Genomic DNA, 23834 nt, shown 5'->3' on the forward strand with positions numbered 1-23834 from the left:
TGGTTTATACAAGGGTGATGTACTTGAGGACAATATTATGGAAATGGAAGAGGATGTAGATGAAGACGAAATGGGAGATAAGATACTGCGTGAAGAGTTTGACAGAGCAGTGTCGAAACAAGGCCCCGGGAGTAGACAACATTCCATTAGAACTACTGATGGCCTTGGGAGAGCCAGTCATGACAAAACTCTACCATCTGGTGAGCAAGATGTATGAGACAGGCGAAATACCCTCAGACTTCAAGAAGAATATAATAATTCCGATCCCAAAGAAAGCAGGTGTTGACAGATGTGAAAATTACCGAACTATCAGTTTAATAAGTCACAGCTGCAAAATACTAACACGAATTCTTTACAGACGAATGGAAAAACTGGTAGAAGCGGACCTCGGGGAAGATCAGTTTGGATTCCGTAGAAATATTGGAACACGTGAGGCAATACTAACCTTACGACTTATCTTAGAAGAAAGATTAAGAAAAGGCAAACCTACGTTTCTAGCATTTGTAGACATAGAGAAAGCTTTTGACAATGTTAACTGGAATACTCTCTTTCAAATTCTGAAGGTGGCAGGGGTAAAATACAGGGAGCGAAAGGCTATTTACAATTTGTACAGAAACCAGATGGCAGTTATAAGAGTCGAGGGACATGAAAGGGAAGCAGTGGTTGGGAAAGGAGTGAGACAGGGTTGTAGCCTCTCCCCGATGTTATTCAATCTGTATATTGAACAAGCAGTAAAGGAAACAAAAGAAAAATTCGGAGTAGGTATTAAAATTCATGGAGAAGAAGTAAAAACTTTGAGTTTCGCCGATGACATTGTAATTCTGTCAGAGACAGCAAAGGACTTGGAAGAGCAGTTGAACGGAATGGACAGTGTCTTGAAAGGAGGATATAAGATTAACATCAACAAAAGCAAAACGAGGATAATGGAATGTAGTCAAATTAGATCGGGTGATGCTGAGGGGATTAGATTAGGAAATGAGACACTTAACTTAGTAAAGGAGTTTTGCTATTTAGGGAGTAAAATAACTGATGATGGTCGAAGTAGAGAGGATATAAAATGTAGACTGGCAATGGCAAGGAAATCGTTTCTGAAGGAGAGGAAGTTGTTAACATCGAGTATAGATTTAAGTGTCAGGAAGTCGTTTCTGAAAGTATTTGTATGGAGTGTAGCCATGTATGGAAGTGAAACATGGACGATAATTAGTTTGGACAAGAAGAGAATAGAAGCTTTCGAAATGTGGTGCTACAGAAGAATGCTGAAGATAAGGTGGGTAGATCACGTAACTAATGAGGAGGTATTGAACAGGATTGGGGAGAAGTTTGTGGCTCAACTTGACTAGAAGAAGGGATCGGTTGGTAGGACATGTTTTGAGGCATCGAGGGATCACAAATTTAGCATTGGAGGGCAGTGTGGAGGTTAAAAATCGTAGAGGGAGACCAAGAGATGAATACACTAAGCAGATTCAGAAGGATGTAGATTGCAGTAGGTACTGGGAGATGAAGAAGCTTGCACAGGATAGAGTAGCATGGAGAGCTGCATCAAACCAGTCTCAGGACTGAAGACCATAACAACAACAGCTGAAATCGCATTGAATAGGATAGGTTAGTGGATGAAGAAAATGGCTTTACGGACGATAACGCGATCAGTAGTGTTCAAGGTTGTGAGGCTAGTGGTAGTGGTCGGAACATTACTCGTCGAAGAGAAGCTAACAGTTCTGGTGACTATTAACCTTCAGCAGAAAAGAAATGCAGTACTGTTTGTATTTAAAAGAAATTTTCGGAATAGCGTCTTGAACGTATTTATGATGATTATCATTCACCACCACGTAAAGCTGCGACGTACAACTCGATATTGAAAAGACTTCCATCTACAAAAAGCACATCGAACATCAAAGTAATATTTGATTATGTGGAGAAATGAAGAAATGTAATGAACATTCGTTTCGAGGAAACGAAGGCAATCAAAGAACTGGAGATAAAACAACACATTCTATTCAATTCTGACAAGAAATGAAGGAAAATATGTCCATTACTGGCAACTGAAATTTTGGGAATCCAAAAAGTAAGAGATATTCAGCAAACGACGTTAACTGCTTTGCAGCTTTCGTAGCACGTCTCAAAAAATAATACAGAGTGTGGAGTAGGCATATCAGTGCTTTCATGACAGCCAGAGATGTACAGGAAGGCCAAGATATTCACCAGTCTAGGACCCGTTTTGTCGAAGAAGTAAACCAGGGAACAACAAGTTTTCAGGTACAGCAACACTGCATTTAGAACATTGATCGAATTGGATTTAATTATAAACTAACTTCTGGTGCCACAGTATCTGAAAAAGTGGAAAAAAATCTACGGTTGCCTTGGTCCAGTCTCAACACAATACAACTAACAGTTATACAATAGATGTTAGGCTTTCCGTGAGTGAGCACCTGGCAAAAGAACTGTATGTCTTCAAGAAAAAACTCGGCTTGAAAGTTAAAAAGGCTACTGAAAACAGTCTTCCACCAAACATACATTTCGAGGCTAGTAAAAGTTGCAAAATGTCAAAAGACCATTTAAAAGCATTTTTCGTGAATATTGTTATTGACAATGGCACAAATAATCAGAAGTGTGTACTACTCTGTGATTACTGGAGTGCTCATCAGAACACAACAATAGTAAATGTTTCAATACGGATAAAGACGTTGGATGCATGATCATTCCAGCAAAAGCAACAAATTACGTACCTATGGGTGTATATTTATTCTGGCAATATAAAACATCTGTTCCATTGTATCAGCCTATGCTTTAATGTTCCTGGCAAGCGGCTGGATACAATACTGCCGGACATATTCCTGAATTCAGGAATGTGAATCAGTTGTCATTCGATTTTGCAGCTCAAGAATGTGATTCTGAAGATTGTTTTCGCCAAATTTGCCTATTGTGGTTCTGCATATTGTTTCATGCATTTTGTTGAGGAACCTCACGTACAGTTTTAAAGTCTGATAATTGGCAAACTAAGAATAACGTATCCCCATCACAGTGGCACCTAAAGCTTCTGAGTACAACTGGAACATCGAATTCCCTTTCGAACCGAAAGAGACTGAACGGCAAGCATACACACGCAGAAATTTAGTTTCTTTGCAGTCTACTACATGGACACAGACTAATTTCAGCGAAGGAGGCACAGCAGTTGCTTTTAACGTCTCTTAATTTCTTATCACAAAGACAGGTTAACTGATGCATGCTCACTCATTTGTTCGCATGGAACTATTCATATGTGATTAGAGGTTCCGGCTGCGAACTTTTATTGGACATAGCAGCATGTACGGCCGTTAAAAAGTGAAAATCCTAGACTGCTACTGTCCTCAAAGTATTCTAACGGCAGAAAGACGTCTTGAGGCTGTGGTCACATTGGCTGCAGACATGTAAGGCAGCAGGTGCAGGCGGCACCGAAAACGTCTAAAGTGAGTCCTCCGCCACTCATCGACTTTCGGGGACTCTGTCCACCTGTATGTGCGCATTTATTTTTTAAACTTATTACTTTATTTCCGTATAACATTTGAAGGTGACGTCTAATAAAATACTATTTCGCTAATGTAAGTACTAACCTCATTTTCGAATCTTTGTTATGCGAGCAACAAATTGAATAACACTACTTACGACACTAAAACCACCTGTAATAGTCGATTTTTTTTTACCTCCGCTCACATAGCAGGAAACAATCGCTGTTTGTGAATCATAAGCCTTTCCATCGTAAAACTGAAATAAGTTGTTGAGCCAGTATCTGTTTAGGCTGAGCACACACTAACATGTGCCATAATCTGTTTTCATTAAGTAGAAGACTCAGGTAAGCACCGTTACACATTTTTACTGTCGCTCGAATTAAGGGCGACATGGCTGAGAGTTGCTTGCCGTTGTGGGTGTAGACTATCGCCGAATTGATTATGAATTGCTATGGCTCACACTAAAAAGAAAAACGCGTCGTTTTATACAGTTGTAAATTTTAGGCTTCTGGATGCAACAAAATATATCGCGACACGCTGTATAGGACTATACTGTACACTAGAACGTAACGTCACACCACTTAGGAAAGTAAAATATACGGTGCGCTCAGTGATGGACGCTGAAAACGTAACAATGCGACCTTAGGTAGGAGAAAACGAGGACACTCATGCATCTGAACGTGTTAAACATTAAATCAGCCGTGAAAACGTTACATATATGCGTTGAAACATGGTAAACGAACAAATTGCAAAGAAACTTCGTGGCTGAACTCGAGATTATTGAAATGGACGTAAATCAGCGTCGCAAACGAAGCCTAAGTGAGCTAGATTATCACTAATGACAATCCAAACAGATAGGTGTCACTTTCTGGGACTATTCTTGCTGTTGGACTGGTTCGCAGAACGGTATAAGTTATATGCTGCGAATGCAGGTATACAGACGATTTTTCGGCCAACATTGTCAAAAAAATGGGTCTGAGCAATATGGGACACAACATCTGAGGTCATCAGTCCCCTAGAACTTAGAACTACTTAAACCTAACCAACCTAAGGACATGACACACATCCATGCCCGAGGCAGGATTCGAACCTGCGACCGTAGCGGTCGCGCGGTTTCAGACTGAAGCGCCTAGAACCACTCGGCCACACCGGCCGGCCCAACATTGTCAACAACATAAACATGACACCATGTAACCGTAGGGCTACAGAAGTTAAATATCAGGGATTGAAGGCTAGTACAATTCTCGTGCAGAGTTAATGTCGACAAAGGAGGAGCTGCAACACGTTCAAAAGTTTGACACAAAGGCAAAATTATTGAAACAAGCAGTTTCCGTATAGATTAGATCCTAGAGGCATGTGCTTGTAACTTTGCACAGCAGATTGCTTTTCTCGCATTTGTAACAGAACACGGATCTCTAGGAACCTGTCAGTTATTTATGAGAAATCTAGATGCATTATTGAGCTATTTGTCAAAGAAGAAACAGTAAGTTAGGGCGATTTGAATGTGAATTTCGTAAAAGATTTGGACAGCAACAATAAAGTGGGATCATTATTTGGCTGCTCCAGTCTGGTTTCAGGAGTGAATTCTCCAACTCATATACTGCAAGGTAGCGGGACTCTGATATCATTTTTATAGTCAGTGCTCAGGCTGAAACAATTGATGTGCACCCAGCTGTGATGAACTGTCGGATCACATGTAGAATTAATGGAGATAAACAATATAGCACGTTCATATAAAGCAGTGATGCTTATTAGTGATACCAGGATACAATGTTTTAAGAATACGTTAAATGGAAGCTATATATAGAAAGAGGTGCTGATGTGAATTTCAGTATATTCCATAGTAAATCTGTGTAACTATCGGAAAGTAGCTTTATCAGAATGTTATTCAGAAAGACTGTTAAATGACAAGTACGCCTATGGATAGCGAAAGGGATTAAAATTTCATGTAAAAGCAAAAGGGAAATTTATATAAAGGCCAGAACAAGCCAAGGTCAGACGTTACTTACATGCTACAAAGAAATGCTGTGATATTTTAAGGAAAATCAGTAAAGTATTCAGAAATACGCTCGTCCTGTCAGCAATTAATTACGCAAATATTAAGATTATAAATACATGGTACACTGTTGAACGACAGACAGAACAATGTCAGTACACCATAATTAAACTAAATTACAATGTTGTGACTAATAATTCACAATACGATTTTGCAGTGCCTGTGTTATTCCGAATTACCCTGCAATTGTTCCTTCCGACATGCATGCATGTCCGAAGGGCGAGGCACTGCGGTGACTACAGCTGTTATGAAATACATTAAACTCTCAACAGCCAACACCGTGTCGCTACAGGAGGCCGAAATGCACGCGTCTAAATACACGCAGACCGGCGTGAGGTCTGGAACAGGACAATGTCTTGAGAAATGCAATAAAGTACGAAAATATTGTAATACTTAACTTTAATCCATAATCGGTGTACATCGCTCTTGTAGAGATATAGTCTCCATTTTTATATACTGGTAATGGCGCCTTGCTAGGTCGTAGCCAATGTAGCTGAAGGCTATGCTAACTATCGTCTCGGCAAATGAGAGCGTAATTTGTCAGTTTGGCGTCGCTAGCAAAGTCGGCTGTACAACTGGGGCGAGTGCTAGTACGTCTCTCTAGACCTGCCGTGTGGTGGCGCTCGGTCTGCTATCACTGACAGTGGCGACACGCGGGTGCGACGTATACTAACGGACCGCGGCCGATTTAAAGGCTACCACCTAGCAAGTGTGGTGTCTGGCGGTGACACCACAAATTCCACTTCAAATCGTTCCGCACGCATACTCCCAGATATTTTACAGAAGTAACTGCTACCAGTGTTTGTTCCGCTATCATATAATCATACAATAAAGGATCCTTCTTTCTATGTATTCGCAATACATTACATTTGTCTATCTTAAGGGTCAGTTGCCACTCCCTGCACCAAGTGCCTATCCGCTGCAGATCTTCCTGCATTTCGCTACAATCTTCTAATGCTGCAACTTCTCTGTATACTACGGCATCATCCGCGAAAAGCCGCATGGAACTTCCGACACTATCTACTAGGTCATTTATATATATTGTGAAAAGCAATGGTCCCATAACACTCCCCTGTGGCACGTCAGACGTTACTTTAACGTCTGTAGACGTCTCTCCATTGATAACAACATGCTGTGTTCTGTTTGCTAAAAACTCTTCAATCCAGCCACACAGCTGGTCTGATATTCCGTAGGCTCTTACTTTGTTTATCAGGCGACAGTGCGGAACTGTATCGAACGCCTTCCGGAAGTCAAGAAAAATAGCATCTACCTGGGAGCCTGTATCTAATATTTTCTGGGTGTCACGAGCAAATAAAGCGAGTTGGGTCTCACACGATCGCTGTTTCCGGAATCCATGTCGATTCCTACAGAGTAGATTCTGCGTTTCCAAAAACGACATGATATTCGAGCAAAAAACAGGTTCTAAAATTCTACAACATTGTGTGCGGAACCGGGATTCGAACCCGTATATGTAGAATGTGTGCTTCAGTCGCACGAAAATATTATCAGTTTTATGACAGTTATCTATTGTATCCAGTGCTTTTAAAATACTGCTCACTCTAGCACACGCAATCCTAATCAGTCTCATATTTTAATTTCAGGCATTCTAATGGTTAATTTTCGCAGAAAAAATTGAAAGCGCAGGGCCCGTAAATCGTGCTCCACGTGCTATGCAATAGACTTAAACCGCCTATGGGTAGCACGTATGCCTTCTCAGTGACACCTGCCGTATTAGCGGAACATGACATCGCCGAGCGGTGATAGACGGAGTTCGAACTTATCTGTTTTTTTTTTTTTTTTTTTTAGTTGGATCACTCATTTCCTGGAAACCACAAACAAAAAAATACTTACATCTTATAGCATAAACAGATTCACAAACATTTCATGTATCTTAATTCAGGAATAATTAATTTTGAGACAATACTTCAAAGTAAGATGTAATAGATATTAGTGAGAAAGTTTTCTTTTTTCAATGTTCCGCGTATGTAATATATTCGCCATGGTAGTCAATTGAATTGTCGTGCTCTTGCTTTTCAGACATTAACGTAATCATCTTGTTGTGTTGACTACCGTTACCATCTACTAATAGATCGATAAGTATTCCTCCCGTATTGATTAAGATATCGTGAGATAAGCAAATTAATCTTTCAGCAGTATTGATGTGTCCTACATATAATTGTAGATCCATCTTGAGGTATCTCACTTTACAGTCTGCCTTTCGACTTCTTGTCTATCACCAGGAGGGCGGTAGTTGGAAATTCCCCTTTGCCGGTAACATACGTCTCACTACGTTGAGATTCTGTGACCATCTTTGATCGTCCGGAAACACGTAAAGTGCCCAGCTGCTAATACATTGCCGCGCAAAACTTGAGGACGAATGCAATTTTCGCGTAGTTTGTCACTGCCAAGTTACAGAGCTGAGTAAAACTTGGATCATACATAGAAAGAATTGCTACAGTATAATACAGAAAGTAACTGAAAGGAATACGCAGTGAGACGAACACAAACGACAGCTTTAAAATGGTTCAAATCACTATGTCACTTAACATCTGAGGTCATCAGTCCCCTAGACTTAGAACTATTTAAACCTAACTAACCGAAGGACATGAACAACATCCATTGCCGAAGCAGGATTCGAACATGTGACCGTAGCAGCAGCGCGGTTCCGGACTGAAGCGCCTAGAACCGCTCGGCCACAGCAACGACAGTTTTTTATGCAAAGACAATAATTACAGTGAAGTCAGGGCGATTTTTGATGGTCCGTTGGACATGGTCTTCAGTAGGGTGTGTGATCACCACGGACGTGTTCCCATGCTGACCACAAAGTTGGTGAAGATATCTTGCGGTAGGGCGTTCGATTCCTTGCACCAACGCGGTTGACAACTGAAGGACGATGTTATATTTAAATGTTTCCCAGAGACATTTAAGTCTCTGTTTATTATCTATGATAATGAGCGAAGGAGACGAAACGAATTAAAATTTGTGCTGTGGCTGGGACTCGAACCCGGGTCGTCTTGCTTGCTAGGCAGAAATGCTAACCATTACACTACCACAGCAAAACGGTCAACATTGCTACACGAGCTACCTGAGTACCCTCCACAACACAAACTTCAATTCATTTCCCCTTATATATTGTCACTACTGCCAGGGCTCTCCGATATTGGCAGGCACCGCAGCATTGGACGTAATTATAAGATGTATGAGATCACCAATGGTACAAGGACGTCCCATTACGTCCAATGCTGGGGTGTTTGCCAATATCAGAGAGCCCTGGCAGTAGTGACAATATATAAGGGGAAATGAATTGAAGTTTGTGTTGTGGAGGGCACTCAGCTTAGATAGTTCGGGCTGCAGTGTTGACCGTTGTGCTGTGGTAGTGTAATGGTTAGCAAGCAAGCAGACCCGCGTTCGAGTCCCAGCCGCAGCAGAAATTTTAATTCGTTTCGTCTGCTTCGATCATTATGGTGAATGATCATTCGTGCATGCGGACGCGCTGCAGTATGTCTCCCCAACGCATCCCACACGTGCTCGATGGGATTTAAGTCGGGGGAATGGACAGGCCAGTCCATTCGCCGAATACCTTCTCGTTCTAAGAACTCGTCCACCTGCGCAGTTCGGTGCGATCACGCATTGTCATCCATGAAAATGTAATCACGGCCGTATACACATCCTAAAAGAAGCACATGAGGAAGGAGTATAGTGTCACTATAAAGTTGACAGGTCAGTGTACCGTGTTCAACAATTTCAAAGCCAGTACTCCCATGCAACATTTTGTCTCCCCCACAGTATAACACCTGGACAACCAAACCAATCACATTCTGCAATACTCCTGGGTGTATTACGCTTTTCCGCCTCGCGCTGTATGATCGTATGTCTAGCACGTCATATTTTATGAATATCATTTGAATATTAACTATCAGACAATTGAAACGCTGATAAAATTCTCGGGCTACCAGATGAGTCGAATGGTGTAAATCCACGAGCTTTCGGCCGAATATTCCTCGGCCATCGTCAAGTGGTGACTGTTTTGTGGTTGCTGTTGCCGCCCTCACATTGCCGCGCTGCCTTCTGTGACGCCACAGATGTCTGCTCCAACGCGATTCAAGGTAATGTTTTCGTTTCGCGCCCTCAGCGCCCGTTTCAACCTAACGACAGCCGGATCCTAATCCGTGTGGTGAGCTGTAGGCGACCGTCTTTATCATGGGCGTGCGACGGAGACATTACCTTGTCTAGCGTTGGAGCGGCCACCAATGACGTCACAGAAGGCAGCGTGGCTGTATAATGACGATAGCAGCTACTAAAAAACAGTCACCACTTGACGATGGCCGAGAAGTACTCGGCCGAAAGCTCCTGGATTTTAAACCACTTGACGCGGCTGGAAGCGCGAGTGAATTTTGTCAGCACATATCGTTGTGAAACCATGCATTCATATAACTGAAGCGATAACTGTCACAGAGTCGCCTAACCCTAAATCGATTTTTCTATGTAGTGGGTGCCAGTTATATGCGCGACCTAAGACCAACATTATTCTTTTCGAGAGGTCTTCTGCTCCACAGTGACATTTCATTCAACACTGACGTGTTTTCATATCTCAGCAGGGTCCAACAGAAGATTCATTGTTGCTTTAATGTGAAAAATTAAACTGTATACAAAGATATGAAACCGAATTTTTTAGGTTTCCTATCAGAATATAATTTCTCTCCTTAGAAAACAGTTTGAGGAAAATTATGCTACAGCCAGATACGACCACTTGGTTGAATCCACAATAGATTTACTTTCCTCTGCAAGTTAAAGATTGGTAACATCATAGGGCTGAATAGCGAACAGTCAGTTTCTATTGGGAGTGCGATTAACAGATAGTTTGTGAATGTAATGAAATGTAGTAGAATTAAACGTTTAATTACGTTTATGAAGAAATCTTAGCCACTGTGGCTGGGAATCATCGTGAGGGCACAGACCAGAGAAGCGAAAGGAATTTGAGGACATATGTTCGCAAATACTGTCAGATGTTCAAATGGCTCTGAGCACTATGGAACTAAACATCTTAGGTCATCAGTCCCCTAGGACTTAGAACTACTTAAACCTAACTAACCTAAGGACATCACACACATCCATGCCCGAGACAGGATTCGAACCTGCGACCGTAGCAGTCGCGCGGTTCCGGACTGCACGCCTAGAACCGCTAGACCACCCCGGCCGGCAGGTAGATCACAATTTGGTAGTCAATCAGCAGTGTACCCATCCTGTATATGACCGAGCGTAGTTAGCACCGATGATAAATAATCGTTTTCCGAATAAAAGGAAGTACAGACAAATGTAATGCATTGCGAATACATAGAAAGAAGGATCCTTTATTGTATGATTATATGATAGCGGAACAAACACTGGTGGTAGTTACTTCTATAAAATATCTGGGTGTATGCGTGCGGAACGATTTGAAGTGGAATGATCATATAAAACTAATTGTTGGTAAGGCGGGTACCAGGTTGAGATTCTTTGGGAGAGTCCTTAGAAAATGTAGTCCATCAACAAAGGAGGTGGCTTACAAAACACTCGTTCGACCTATACTTGAGTATTGCTCATCAGTGTGGGATCCGTACCAGATCGGGTTGACGGAGGCGATAGAGAAGATCCAAAGAAGAGCGGCGCGTTTCGTCACAGGGTTATTTGGTAAGCGTGATAGCGTTACGGAGATGTTTAGCAAACTCAAGTGGCAGACTCTGCAAGAGAGGTGCTCTGCATCGCCGTGTAGCTTGCTCGCCAGGTTTCGAGAGGGTGCGTTTCTGGATGAGGTATCGAATATATTGCTTCCCCCTACTTATACCTCCCGAGGAGATCACGAATGTAAAATTAGAGAGATTAGAGCGCGCACGGAGGCTTTCAGACAGTCGTTCTTCCCGCGAACCATACGCGACTGGAACAGGAAAGGGAGGTAATGACAGTGACACGTAAAGTGCCCTCCGCCACACACCGTTGGGTGGCTTGCGGAGTATAAATGTAGATGTAGATGTAAATGTAGATGTAGATGTAGAGATAGTTTTCGACAGTTAGAATTAATTGCAAAACAGCCAATAGAATCCACACAATTTTAGAATCTAACTGAACGCCCTAATAGGATTAAATCTCAATATATTTGGTAATTTGATAGCAGTACACAGTTGCACATGCAAATGGAGTTTATAACAGTGTTTTATTTCGATATTTATTTCATTTAATTTAGCTGTTGGCTTTGTTGTAGTCTTTACTAGGTAATTTCAGTGCGATCATATTTTGCTGTGAGAAAGTTTGTGTGCTTTGTACGGTGTCGGAAGGAAATATCATATGGTTTTATATACACTGAAGAGACAAAAGAAAATGCTACACCTGCCTAACGTATCAGGAATCCCATATCACTCCACCTACACACGCTCCACCAGCTTGAACGGTCCCCTGCTGACATGCAGGTTCCATGGATTCATGAGGTTGCCTCCATACCCGTACACGTCCATCCGCTCGATACAATTTGATACGAGACTCGTCCGGCCAAGTAACATGTTTCCAGTCGTCAATGTCGGTGTTGATGGTCTCAGGCGAGGCACAAAGCTATGTGTTGCGCCGTCATCAGGGTTACACGAGTGGGCCTTCTTCTCCGAAAGCCCACATCGGTGATGTTTCGTTGAATGGTTCACACGCTTACACTTTTTGATGATGGCCCAGAATTGAAATATGCATCTATTTGCGGAAGGGATGCACTTCTGTCACGTTGAACGATGCTCTTCTGTGGCCGTTGGTCCCGTTCTTGCAGATGTTTTTCCGGCCGCAGCGATGTCGGAGGTTTGATGTTTTACCGGATACCTGATATTCACGGTAAACTCGTGAAATGGTCGTGGGGGAAAATCCCCACAACATCGCTGTGTCGGAGATGCTGTGTCCCATAGCTGGTGCGCCAACTATAACACCACGTTCAAACTCACTTAAATCTTGATAAGCTGCCATTGAAGCAGCAGTAACCGATCTAACTTCTTGTCTTATAAAGGCGTTGCCGACTGCAGCGCCGTATTCTGCCTGTTTACATGTCTCTGTATTTGAATACGCATGCCTATACCAGTTTGTTTGGCGCTTCAGTGTATGTTGCATTCGCCTGCCTGATGCCATGTCATCACACATATCGAGTAATGTCTCGAACATGACCAGTGATCAACTATGCTACCATACACACACTTTCCTACACTAGCATTACTTACCGTTGTGTGGAACATATTGTCCCAGCAACAAATCGAGAACAGTTCCAGTCTCATGGATCAGATGAAGGTGTCAGACCGGTTTCACTCGGTTTTAGGGCAAAATGTCGAAACGACTGGCGGCCTCACCTTTTCTCCCTCTACAATCAGCTCCTCTGTACTTCAGATTTATCAGATTTAGACTGGTGCTCCTAACTTAAGGACGAAAGTAACTTTTGCATTAGGCGTCACTGCCAAGTAATATAGCTCTATGAAACTTGGACCATACACAAAAAGAACTGCTGCAATATAGTACAGAGGGTAACTGAAAGAAACGGACTACGAAACGGGCAGAAATGACACTTTTATTCATAAACAATAATTACACTGAAGTCACGGCGATTCATGATGGTCACCTGGACATTACAGAAGGCCGGCCTACATCTACAAATATCCTCCGCTAGCCACCAAGCCGTGTGTGGTGGGGGGCACTATTCGCTCGAAAGTCATATTTCCCCCTCTGTTTCACTCGCGGAACGCGCGAGGGAGAAACTACTGTCTGAACACCTCAGTACGAGCTCTTATTTCCCTTTGAATAATCTTTGAATGGTGGTCATGGCGCGATATGAAAGTTGATGGCTCTAAATCCTCGGCGAAGATAAGAGTTTGGAATCTAGTGAGTAGCCTCTTCCGTTTAGCTTGTCGTGAATCTTTAGGTGTGTCCCACTTCAAACTTTCTGTGAGCTTCGTAACGCTCTCGCGATGGCCAAACGTACCAGTAACGAATCTTGCCGCTCTTCTTTGGACCTTCTCAGTCTCTTGAATTAGACCGAACTGGTAAGGGTCGCATACTGAGGAACAATACTCTTAAGTCTGGACGAACTAAAGTATTGTAAGCAATTTTCTTTGTTGAGGGACAGCATCGCTTCAGAATTCTGCCAATACACCGCAATCTAGAGTTCGCCTTACCCGTTACTTGTGTAGTCTGATCATTCCATTTGAGATCATTTCGAATAGTCACACCCAGATACTTGACGTGCGTTACCGCTTCCAAATACTGGGCATTTATTCTGTACTCGTACATTAATGAAGATTTTCCCTTTGTTATACGCATTAGCTGAACTTATTAATATTGAGAGATAACTGCGGGCCATTACACCACGCATTTATTTTCTGTAAATCCCCATTGATTTGTTCACAACTTTCGTGTGATACTACTTTCCTGGGTGTGTTATTTACGTTTGACTGTATTCCTGTCTGGATTACGTGTTCCCACCTCCCGACGTATGAGGGTAAGTGCAGCATTGTCAAACAAGATCGTTTTGCTGCTCCGGGTGTCATGACGTGGAACGGCATAATTTTGCATCGTCGTCCTGACCTCGAAATATTTGAACGTCTGCTCTCACTGACTGGTCGAGGTTATTGTGACACTCTACTCCTCCACATGTGCGTCGGTTCAGGGGTGCATCCGCACCTGACTTCATTTTTATGGATGACAATGCATGACTGCACCGAACAGCACACGTGGGGGAGCTCTGGAAACGAGAGGATATTCGGCGAGTGGACTGGCCTGCGCAACCCCCCGACTTATGGCGAGTCGGAACTACCTACTTCGCCATCGTTAAATTGCCAACTTCACCTAATTTTTTCTCTGGAACTCTTATATATCATACTTTGAAATTTTGTCATCTGTTTTCTGCGTGTATTGTTAGCTCACTGCACTAGTATCAATGTTTCTTTTTTGTTGGTATAATAGTTATGAATCTTTACCCTTAAACGAATTTAATTCCAGAAATTTTGTATATACACTACTGGCCATTAAAATTGCTACACCAAGAAGAAATGCAGATGGCAAACAGGTATTCATTGGATAAATATATTGTACTAGAACTGACATGTGGCTACATTTTCACGCAATTTGGGTGCATAGATCCTGAGAAATCAGTACCCAGAATAACCACTTCTGGCCGTAATAACGGCCTTGATACGCCTGGGCATTGAGTCAAACAGAGCTTGGATGGCGTGTACACGTACAGCTTCTACACGATACCACAGTTCATCAAGAGTAGTGACTGGCGTATTGTGACGAGCCAGTTGCTCGGCCACCATTGACCAGACGTTTTCAGTTGGTGAGAGATCTGGAGAATGTGCTGGCCAGGGCAGCAGTCGAACATTTTCTGTATCCAGGACCTGCAACATGCGGTCGTGCATTATCCTGCTGAAATGTAGGGTTTCGCAGGGATCGAATGAAGGGTAGAGCCACGGGTCGTAACACATCTTCAATGTAACGTCCACTGTTCAAAGTGCCGTCAAGAGGTGACCGAGACGTGTAACCAATGGCACCCCATATCGTCACGCCAGGTGATACGCCAGTATGGCGATGACAAATACACGCTTCTGATGTGTGTTCACCGCTATACTCGTCAAACACGGATGCTGCCATCATGATGCTGTAAACAGCACCTGGATTCATCCGAAAAAAAAAGTCGTTTTGCCATTCGTGCACACAGGTTCGTCGTCGAGTACACCATCGCAGGCGCTCCTGTCTGTGATGCAGCGTCAAGGGTAACCGCAGCCACGGTCTCCGAGCGGATCGTCCATGCTGCCGCAAACGTCGTCGAACTGTTCGTGCAGATAGTTGTTGTCTTGCAAACGACCCCATCTGCTGACTCAGGGATCGAGACGTGGCTGCACGATCCGTTACAGCCATGCGGATAAGATGCCCGTCATTTCGACTGCTAGTGATACGAGGCCGCTGGGATCCAGCACGGCGTTCCATATTACCCTCCTGAACCCACCGATTCCATATTCTGCCAACAGTCATTGGATCTCGACCAACGCGAGCAGCAATGTCGCAATACGATGAACCGCAATCGCGATAGGCTGCAATCCGACCTTTATCAAAGTCGGAAACGTGATGGTACGCATTTCTCCTCCTTACACGAGGCATCACAACAACGTTTCACCAGGCAATGCCGGTCAACTGCTTGTTTGTGTATGAGAAATCGTTTGGAAACTTTCCTCATGTCAGCACGTTGTAGGTGTCGCCACCGGCGCCAACCTTGTGTGAATGTTCTGAAAAGCTAATCATTCGCATATCACAGCATCTTCTTCCTGTCGGTTAAATTTCGCGTCTGTAGCACGTCATCTTCGTGGTGTAGCAATTTTAACGGCCAGTAGTGTAATTTCCCTGAATCAGAGAATAAGGCAGTTCTTGTCACGATCTAGCTCATTGGCATATTTTGTTATTTTATAGCGTCTTTGAAAACATAGGTACAGCTGGTTGCTATGACAATGATACCACCCGAAAGATTAATGTGGAATCGACAGCCTTCTGTATTCCTTGTTTTCGGAAAAGTGAGGGTTTGAGTACGAACACATCAAAAGTTGCGTAACTTTTCTGAGAGCACAGACACCATGTGATCAGAAGTATCCGGACACTCCGAAAAACATTCGTTTTTCATTTTAGGTGCATTCTGCTGCCTCCTACTGCCAGGTACTCCATATCAGCGACCTCAGTAGTCATTAGACATCGTGAGAGAGCAGAATGGGGCGCTCCGCGGAACTCACAGACTTCGAACGTGATCAGGTGGTTGGGTGTCACTTGGGTCATACGTCTGTACGTGAGATTTCCACACTCCTAAACATCCCTAGCTCCACTGTTTCCGACGTGATAGTGAAGTGGAGTCGTGAAGGGACACGTACAGCACAAAAGCGTACAGGCCGACTTCGTCTGTTGACTGACAGAGATCGCCGATAGTTGAAGAGGGTCGTAATGTGAAATCCAGACCATGACACAGGAAATCAAAACTGCATCAGAATCCACTGCAAGTACTATGACAGTTAGGCGGGAGGTGAGAAAACTTGGATTTCATGGTCGAGCGGCTGCTCATAAGCAACACATCACGCAGGTAAATTGCCAAACGAGGTCTAGCTTGGTGTAAGGAGCGTAAACATTGGACGATTGAACTGTGGAAAAAAGTTGTGTGGAGTGACGAATCACGGTACACAATGTGGCTAACCGATTGCCGTGTGTGGATATGGTGAATGCCCGGTGAACGTCATCTGCCAGAGTGTGTAGTGCCAACAGTGAAAATTGTAGGCGGTGGTGTTAAGGTGTGATCGTGTTTTTCATGGAGAGGACTTGCACCCCTTGTTGTTTTGCGTGGCACTATCACAGCACAGGTGGTGGATCTTTCCCATCCCTTAAAACCTTACTCGGAACGTACTTGTCTAGGGCACATTTAAATTTTTTCCATTTGTTCTCCACATCTTCGTCCTCATCACCGATTATTTGATACTGACTGCTGAGATATTATGAAAATTTTATCTGTCACAATTGCTGAGCAAATATATCTTCCTACCTTCCTTAATATTCCTCGTAGTACCCGTCGTCATAGATGCTGTCACAGCCTGATGATCACTGATACCTTCCTCTACGTTAATTTCAGGTCTGTTTATTGCCAGGAGGTCTGAAACCTTACCCTCACGAGCTGGTTCTTTAACTGTCCTCTCAAGGTAATTTCCGGACAAAACATCCAGAACAATGCCACACTATTCCCTGTCTCTGGCACCAGTTTTGATGGCATAACACTCCCAATCTGTACCTGGCAAGTTGAAGTCACCCCGTATTACAAGGGCAAGATCAGGAAAATTACTAATGATATTCTGCAAGCTCTGTCTGAAGCGCTCTATAACTACAGATCCTGACCCAGGTGGTCTATAAAAACATCCGATCACCATTTTTTATCGTTCTTTGATACTCAGTTTCACCCAGATTAATTCACATTCGTAATCCGTGATAATCTCGCTGGATTATATCGAATTTTTTACTGCAATAAACACACGCCACCATTGGCGCCTAACCTATTCTTACGATAAACATTCCAGTCTGAACTTAGGATTTCGTTGTCACTGACGCTTGGCTTCAACTAGCTTTCTGTTCCCAATGCTGTGCATTATAGCCTTCAATAAGCGATACTAATTCTGGGATCTTTCCTTGATGCTCCTGCAGTTTACTAAAATCATATTAACCTTCTCTGTCTCTGATCTGCGAGGACCAATTTAACAAGCAAATCGTGTTTCATCCCAATGGAGGGTCCTCTAACCTAAAAATGCCGCATGCGCACGCCACACGTACTCCGCTACTCAAATAGCCGCTTCTTGCGTGTAGAGCACGCCTGGCCTATTATCTACTTCTACATCTACATTTATACTCCGCAAGCCATCCAACGGTGAGTGGCGGAGGGTACTTTACGTGCCACTGTCATTACCTCCCTTTTCTGTTTCAGTCGCGTATGGTTCGCGGGAAGAACGACTGCCGGAAAGGCTCCGTGCGCGCTCGAATCTTTCTGATTTTACATTCGTGATCTCCTCGGGAGGTATAAGTAGGGGGAAGCAATATATTCGATACCTCATCCAGAAACGCACCCTCTCGAAACCTGGCGAGCAAGCTACACCGCGATGCAGAGCGCCTCTCTTGCAGAGTCTGCCACTTGAGTTTGCTAAACATCTCCGTAACGCTATCGCGCTTCCCAAATAACCCTGTGACGAAACGGGCCTGGCGTCATTATGGGGAACCCTACAATTATGCACCCGATAGCGGAGGTCGAGAAATTCGCATTCGATACCATCGCAGAGCCGTCTGAGCCTCTGGTTTAGACCGTCCACTCTGATTCAAATCAGAGGACCGCGATCAACCCTGGGTACGGTGCTACAAATAGACAGCTTAGCCTGCACCCCGCGTGCGTTGCTAGTTGGCTTCACCGAATCATCCAGCTGCCAAAAAGAGCCGAGGACGGCCTCAGAACCCAAGCTGCAGGCGTCATTCGTGCCGACATTTGCCACTACGTGCAGCCGGTTGCACCCAGTGCTCTCGATAGCCGCCGGCAGGGCCTCCTCCACATCACGGATGAGACCTCCCGGCAAACATACCGGTTGCACACTGGAATTCTTTCTCGCCTTGCCTGCTATCTCCCTGAGGGGCTCCGTCACCTGCCTAACGTTGGAGCTCCCAATGACTACCATACCCACCCTCTATACTTGTCCAGACTGGGCAGGAAAATCGACCGCTGGCCCAACGGGAGAGACATCCCGTGCTGGCTCAGAGTTATCATCAACACTGGGAAGTAGCCGCGCGGAATGGCCGCGCTGTTTGAGGCGCCATGTCACGGTTTTCACAACCCCTCCGACCGGAGGTTCGAGTCCTCCCTCGCACGAGGAGTGTGTGTGTGTGTGTGTGTGTGTATGTGTGTGTGTGTGTGTGTGTGTATATGTGTGTCGTTCTTAGTATAGGCTAGTTTAAGTTAGTTTAAAGTAGTGTGTAAGTCAACAGACCGATGCTCTCAGCAGTTTGGTCCCTTGGGAATTCGCACACATTTTTTCTTGGTCAATTACGATCCACGTTACTGTACGTTAAGTGAATTGCATAGCTATAGAGCGTTATCTGATTCCGATCGCTTAGTTCGCTTATGTGATTAGTATCTTACTATATTCCCCTAGAAACCGGAAACGGGTAACGGTCTAGAAATTGAATGAGGATATATAAAGGGCTGAACTTACGGAACATTTTTTTACATAGTTATCCTCCTTTCTATTACTTGAAAACAATCAGTACTTATAGCAAATTGAAATTGTCGGTGTTTAATTTAGAGTTTATTTGAAAATTGTTGGTTTGCAATTTGGAACAGAGGGTTGTTGAAGTAAAAATTTTAAAACGATACAGATGTATCACACAGGGCAAGAAAACGCAATTTTTGGAAAAAAGTTAAAATTGAAAGAAAAACGCGTAAAAATAAAACATATCAAACACTGCTTCAATACAACGTCAAGGTAATATAAAACATTTATCTGTTACACATAAACACCTGTCAGTATCAATAGGAACCACCTGCCTTTGATTATGGTGAAGAATATTCTGTCGATTACAAAATAACAACAATATTTTGTAGCTTTTTTATCTGAGTGCATATAAACTGCACTTGCATCAAAAGTAATTGCTTTGGTTACATAAAAGCACAGAGGTTACGCTATCAACTAATTTTTGTTATTTTCAAAAAGTAATTTATATTTTGTAAGAATGTAACATACGCAATGGACTAACACTGAACTACATACAGTTCTAGTTATGTTGCAAAATAAAGAAACAAAGAAACAAAATAAAGTGATGTAATCGGCTATCAGTTTCTCTCCCACACATTCATTTATGTTTCTATCCCTTCCAGTGCTACCAATACTACCAATACTCCTACCATTTACTACGTCATTTATGTACTGTACATGAGAGCGGAACTCTACTTGTAACTGAAAACAACAGTGGCACAACACCCGGCCCTCCTTTGCCAATGGTAGGAAATACAAGATGGGGAATGTATTGCTGAGCACAGATTGGGCTGTCGACTCACCCTCCTTGTCGTAGAGCCTGAAGGCCTCCCGGAGCTCCTGCTGCATCGCCTCGGCGTCCTCCTCCACCAGGAACCTGGCCGCCAGCTGCACGAACTCGTCGAACTCCAGCTGCCCAGAGCCTGCAACACACGTCACTATGGCAGGCTGACGTCACGTACTGCGTCACTGGTACGGGGCAGACAATTTGTACCTGAGGCTTGCCTTTGACCATAAACTAAACATCTCTGACCGATCTGTCACTCCTATTCATTGTTCCGTTCATCATGACAATTTATCAAGACACAAAAAACTAGTACGGAAAATTTCCTCATGGCACGAGGGTCCTTCAATAAGTAATGCTCCACATTTTTTTAAAAAAGCCATTAATATACCGACTGATCAAAAAGTCAGTATAAATTTGAAAACTTAATAAACCATGGAATAATGTAGATAGAGAGGCAAAATTTGACACACATGCTTGGAATGACATGGGGTTTTATTAGAACAAAAAAAAAGTTCACAAAATGTCCGACAGCTGGCGCTGGACAGCAAAACGTCAATGACTGCACATGACAATCGCGTTACAGAATCGCATCATCCCCAGCCTGGCCGATAAACACCTGCTGGAACGTACGATGTTAATGCAGGATGGCGCTCCACCCCATATTGCTAAACGCGTGAAAGATCTCTTGCGCGCGTCGTTTGGTGATGATCGTGTGCTCAGCCGCCACTTTCGTCATGCTTGGCCTCCCAGGTCCGCAGACCTCAGTCCGTGCTATTATTGGCTTTGAGGTCACCTGAAGTCGCAAATGTATCGTGATCGACCGACATCTCTAGGGATGCTGAAAGACAACATCCGACGTCAATGCCTCACCATAACTACGGACATGCTTTACAGTGCTGTTCACAACATTATTCCTCGACTACAGGTATTGTTGAGGAATGACGGTGGACATATTGAGCATTTCCTGTAAAGAACATCATCTTTGCTTTGTCTTACTATGTTACGCTAATTATTCCTATTCTGATGAGATGAAGCGCCATCTGTCGGACATTTTTTGAACTTTTGTATTTTTTTTTTGTTCTAATAAAACCCCATGTCATTCCAAGCATGTGTGTCAATTTGTACCTCTCTATCTACATTATTCCGAGATTTATTCAGTTTTCAAATTTATACTGACTTTTTGATCAGCCGGTACATACACAAAAGTCCCTGTTGGTGCTTCACATTTGAAGTTTCGAACCGTTATGGCAGATGGCAGAGCAGTAGTACAGCGTCAAAATGGCGTCCACATACGATTCACGTTGCAACCATCGTACTGTTATTGATTTCTTGTGTGCAGAAAAAGAAGCCGCGGTGAACATCCGTAAACGTTTGTGCGCAGTGCATGGCGATGCTGCAGTTAATAGGAGTACAGTTGGGCAATGGGTAAAGGAAATGAAAAAACACAGCTCCACGATCAGGCACGCTCGGGACGTCCTGTCACAGCCGCTGCTCCAGACGTGCAGAATCGTGCGGATGCCGACCGGCGCATCACAGCTCGACAATTGACTCTACAGTTGTCGGTCAGCATTGGAAGTGCGTCTGCAACGACCGAGATTCTCGGATATTCAAAGAGGTGCTCACGATGGGTGCCACGAGTGCTCACAGTGGACCACAAGATTCCAAGAAAAGCCATTTCATCTGAATCGTTCGTGCTTTTTGAGACCGGCGGAGAGGCCTTTCTGTCACGGATCGTTACGGGGAACGAAAGCTGGATCCACCACTTTGCACCGGAAACAAAAAGGCAGCCCATGGAGTGGCATCATCCTGATTCACCACAAAATCAGACATTCAACACATCCCCCCCTCTGTCGGAAAAGTCATGGTGACAGTCTTCAGGAATTGTGATGGCGTCATTTTCGCGGATTTGATGCCATCAATTCAGAGGCGTACTTGAAGACTCTGAATAAACTAAGAACGCTTTCCGACGTGTTCGATCGGACAAGAATCCACCAGAAATCTTGTTCCAACACGATAATGCACACCCACACTCAAGTCTGAGAACCCGGGAACACATCGCCAAATTGGGGTGGACATCATTGTCCCTTCCACCCTACAGTCCAGACCTGACACCCACGCACTTCCATCTCTTTGGGCCGTTGAAAGATTCTCTACGGGGAACACACTTTGAAGATGATGAGAGTGTCAGTCATGCGGTGAAAACATGGTTACGCCTACAGGACAAGAGCTTTCACCAGCAGGCAATACATTCTCTTCCACAACTTTGGCGTACGACCATAGAACGTGATGGGGAATACCTAGAAAAATACGACATGGACAAAACATGTTGATGTATATTGTCACCAAATTACGACTCTTAACAGTAAATATGTTCTGAGAAAAAAAAATGTGGGGCATTACTTATTGAACGACCCTCGTACTTTGCTGAAGAGTGATTATTCAGGACACATTTCTCAGTTGCCACAACAGGATCATACGTTACTATTTCACGATTCTAAGGGCATTTACGCACGAATAAAGGAAATTCTATCGTTATTTTTAGGTTTTTATCTGTGCTCTCTATAAACATTCGAAAGCCGAATATCTGCTCTAGATAAAAACAAATTGCTGATTACAAATATAGCGGCGTTCTCTCTCTCACTCTCTCTCTCTCTCTCTCACACACACACACTCTCTCTTTCTCTCTCCATTATTTAATTTAATCCTTCCATTTAAATTTTAACTACCAAAACCAAATCCTTTTGCTGCTGCTGTGCGATATTATCTTATTCTGCTAGGAGTGGTGGAATCTACTAACATGTTGTCTGCCTTTCGTAAACTCATTCACCATTTTGATCCAGTACCAATAACTAGGTGCTGTAAGCTGAAAAATGTATAGTGCTGGAGAATATGGTTAGAGGAAGAAGTGCAGATGGGGAATTGGGGCAGTAATATGGGATACTAAAATTTCTCGCCTTCTAAGTGCTGTAGTTTGGTTAGCTGCTTGAAAACTACGTTTAGCAACTGTAGACTGTTTTGGGTGCATCCATTTTATAGATGGCAGGCTTTGTGAGAGTGTGAAGCTGGTTCTCCGAATTCACTAGGAGGAATAATTGTTGCAGGTTGGTGGTTTTCACTTTCATTCTTATCGTAATACATGAAATATTAATATATTTTGTAAAAAGACGTTCAGCTAATACACGGAGCCGTGGAATGGTGTATTTGTTGCGTATTTAAACTTAATTTTCGATTTTATTTGCATTTCTGAATTTCAAGGCGGTTGTGTCACTAATATGGAATATTAGTAGCTTACCCTAGTATTCCATATTTGTACCGTACTTTCACAACCTGTTTTAAATCTAGGAATCGCTTCACGAGCTCGAAAGCAGTGGAATGAGTCTGCTGTGCAAGTAGCAGTTAAAAATGTTAGAAAAAAGAAAATGGGCCACTCCAGAATCTATATGTTATAAACCCCGGACATGAAACCATGTCAAGCACCTTGTGTGTGACTCATGCGTAGTACAAGATGCAACCGCTGGATTTAACTTTCATGAGCCCTTTTGAATCCTGTAATTCTGAGCAGGTACGCATGTGGATGAGGAAAACTGCACGTCCAGTAACAAACGTGTACATCGCCAGACTGATTCGGGCCTTACGTGCCAAATAGGAGAAATAGCAGTGAATGGATTTAGGGTAACAAGAATACACTCGTTAAACCCTCATATCTTCAC

At 43.4% G+C, this 23834-nt stretch overlaps 1 protein-coding gene and 1 non-coding gene across 2 annotated transcripts in view; both read right to left on the reverse strand.

The window, feature by feature from the left end:
- The window catches only part of LOC126473706 (troponin C, isoallergen Bla g 6.0101-like), a 115911-nt gene that overhangs the window by 50852 nt on the left and 41225 nt on the right, over positions 1-23834 (reverse strand). The window contains exon 4 of the mRNA XM_050100948.1: positions 20141-20260. Coding sequence (XP_049956905.1) covers positions 20141-20260 — 120 coding nt within the window. The remainder of the gene's footprint in view (positions 1-20140; positions 20261-23834) is intronic.
- Positions 8522-8594, reverse strand: Trnaa-agc (transfer RNA alanine (anticodon AGC)). The gene has a single exon. It is a non-coding gene; the product is annotated as a tRNA-Ala (tRNA).

This window comes from Schistocerca serialis, chromosome 4, assembly GCF_023864345.2.
Source record: "Schistocerca serialis cubense isolate TAMUIC-IGC-003099 chromosome 4, iqSchSeri2.2, whole genome shotgun sequence".
In the NCBI taxonomy this organism is placed as follows: domain Eukaryota; kingdom Metazoa; phylum Arthropoda; class Insecta; order Orthoptera; family Acrididae; genus Schistocerca; species Schistocerca serialis.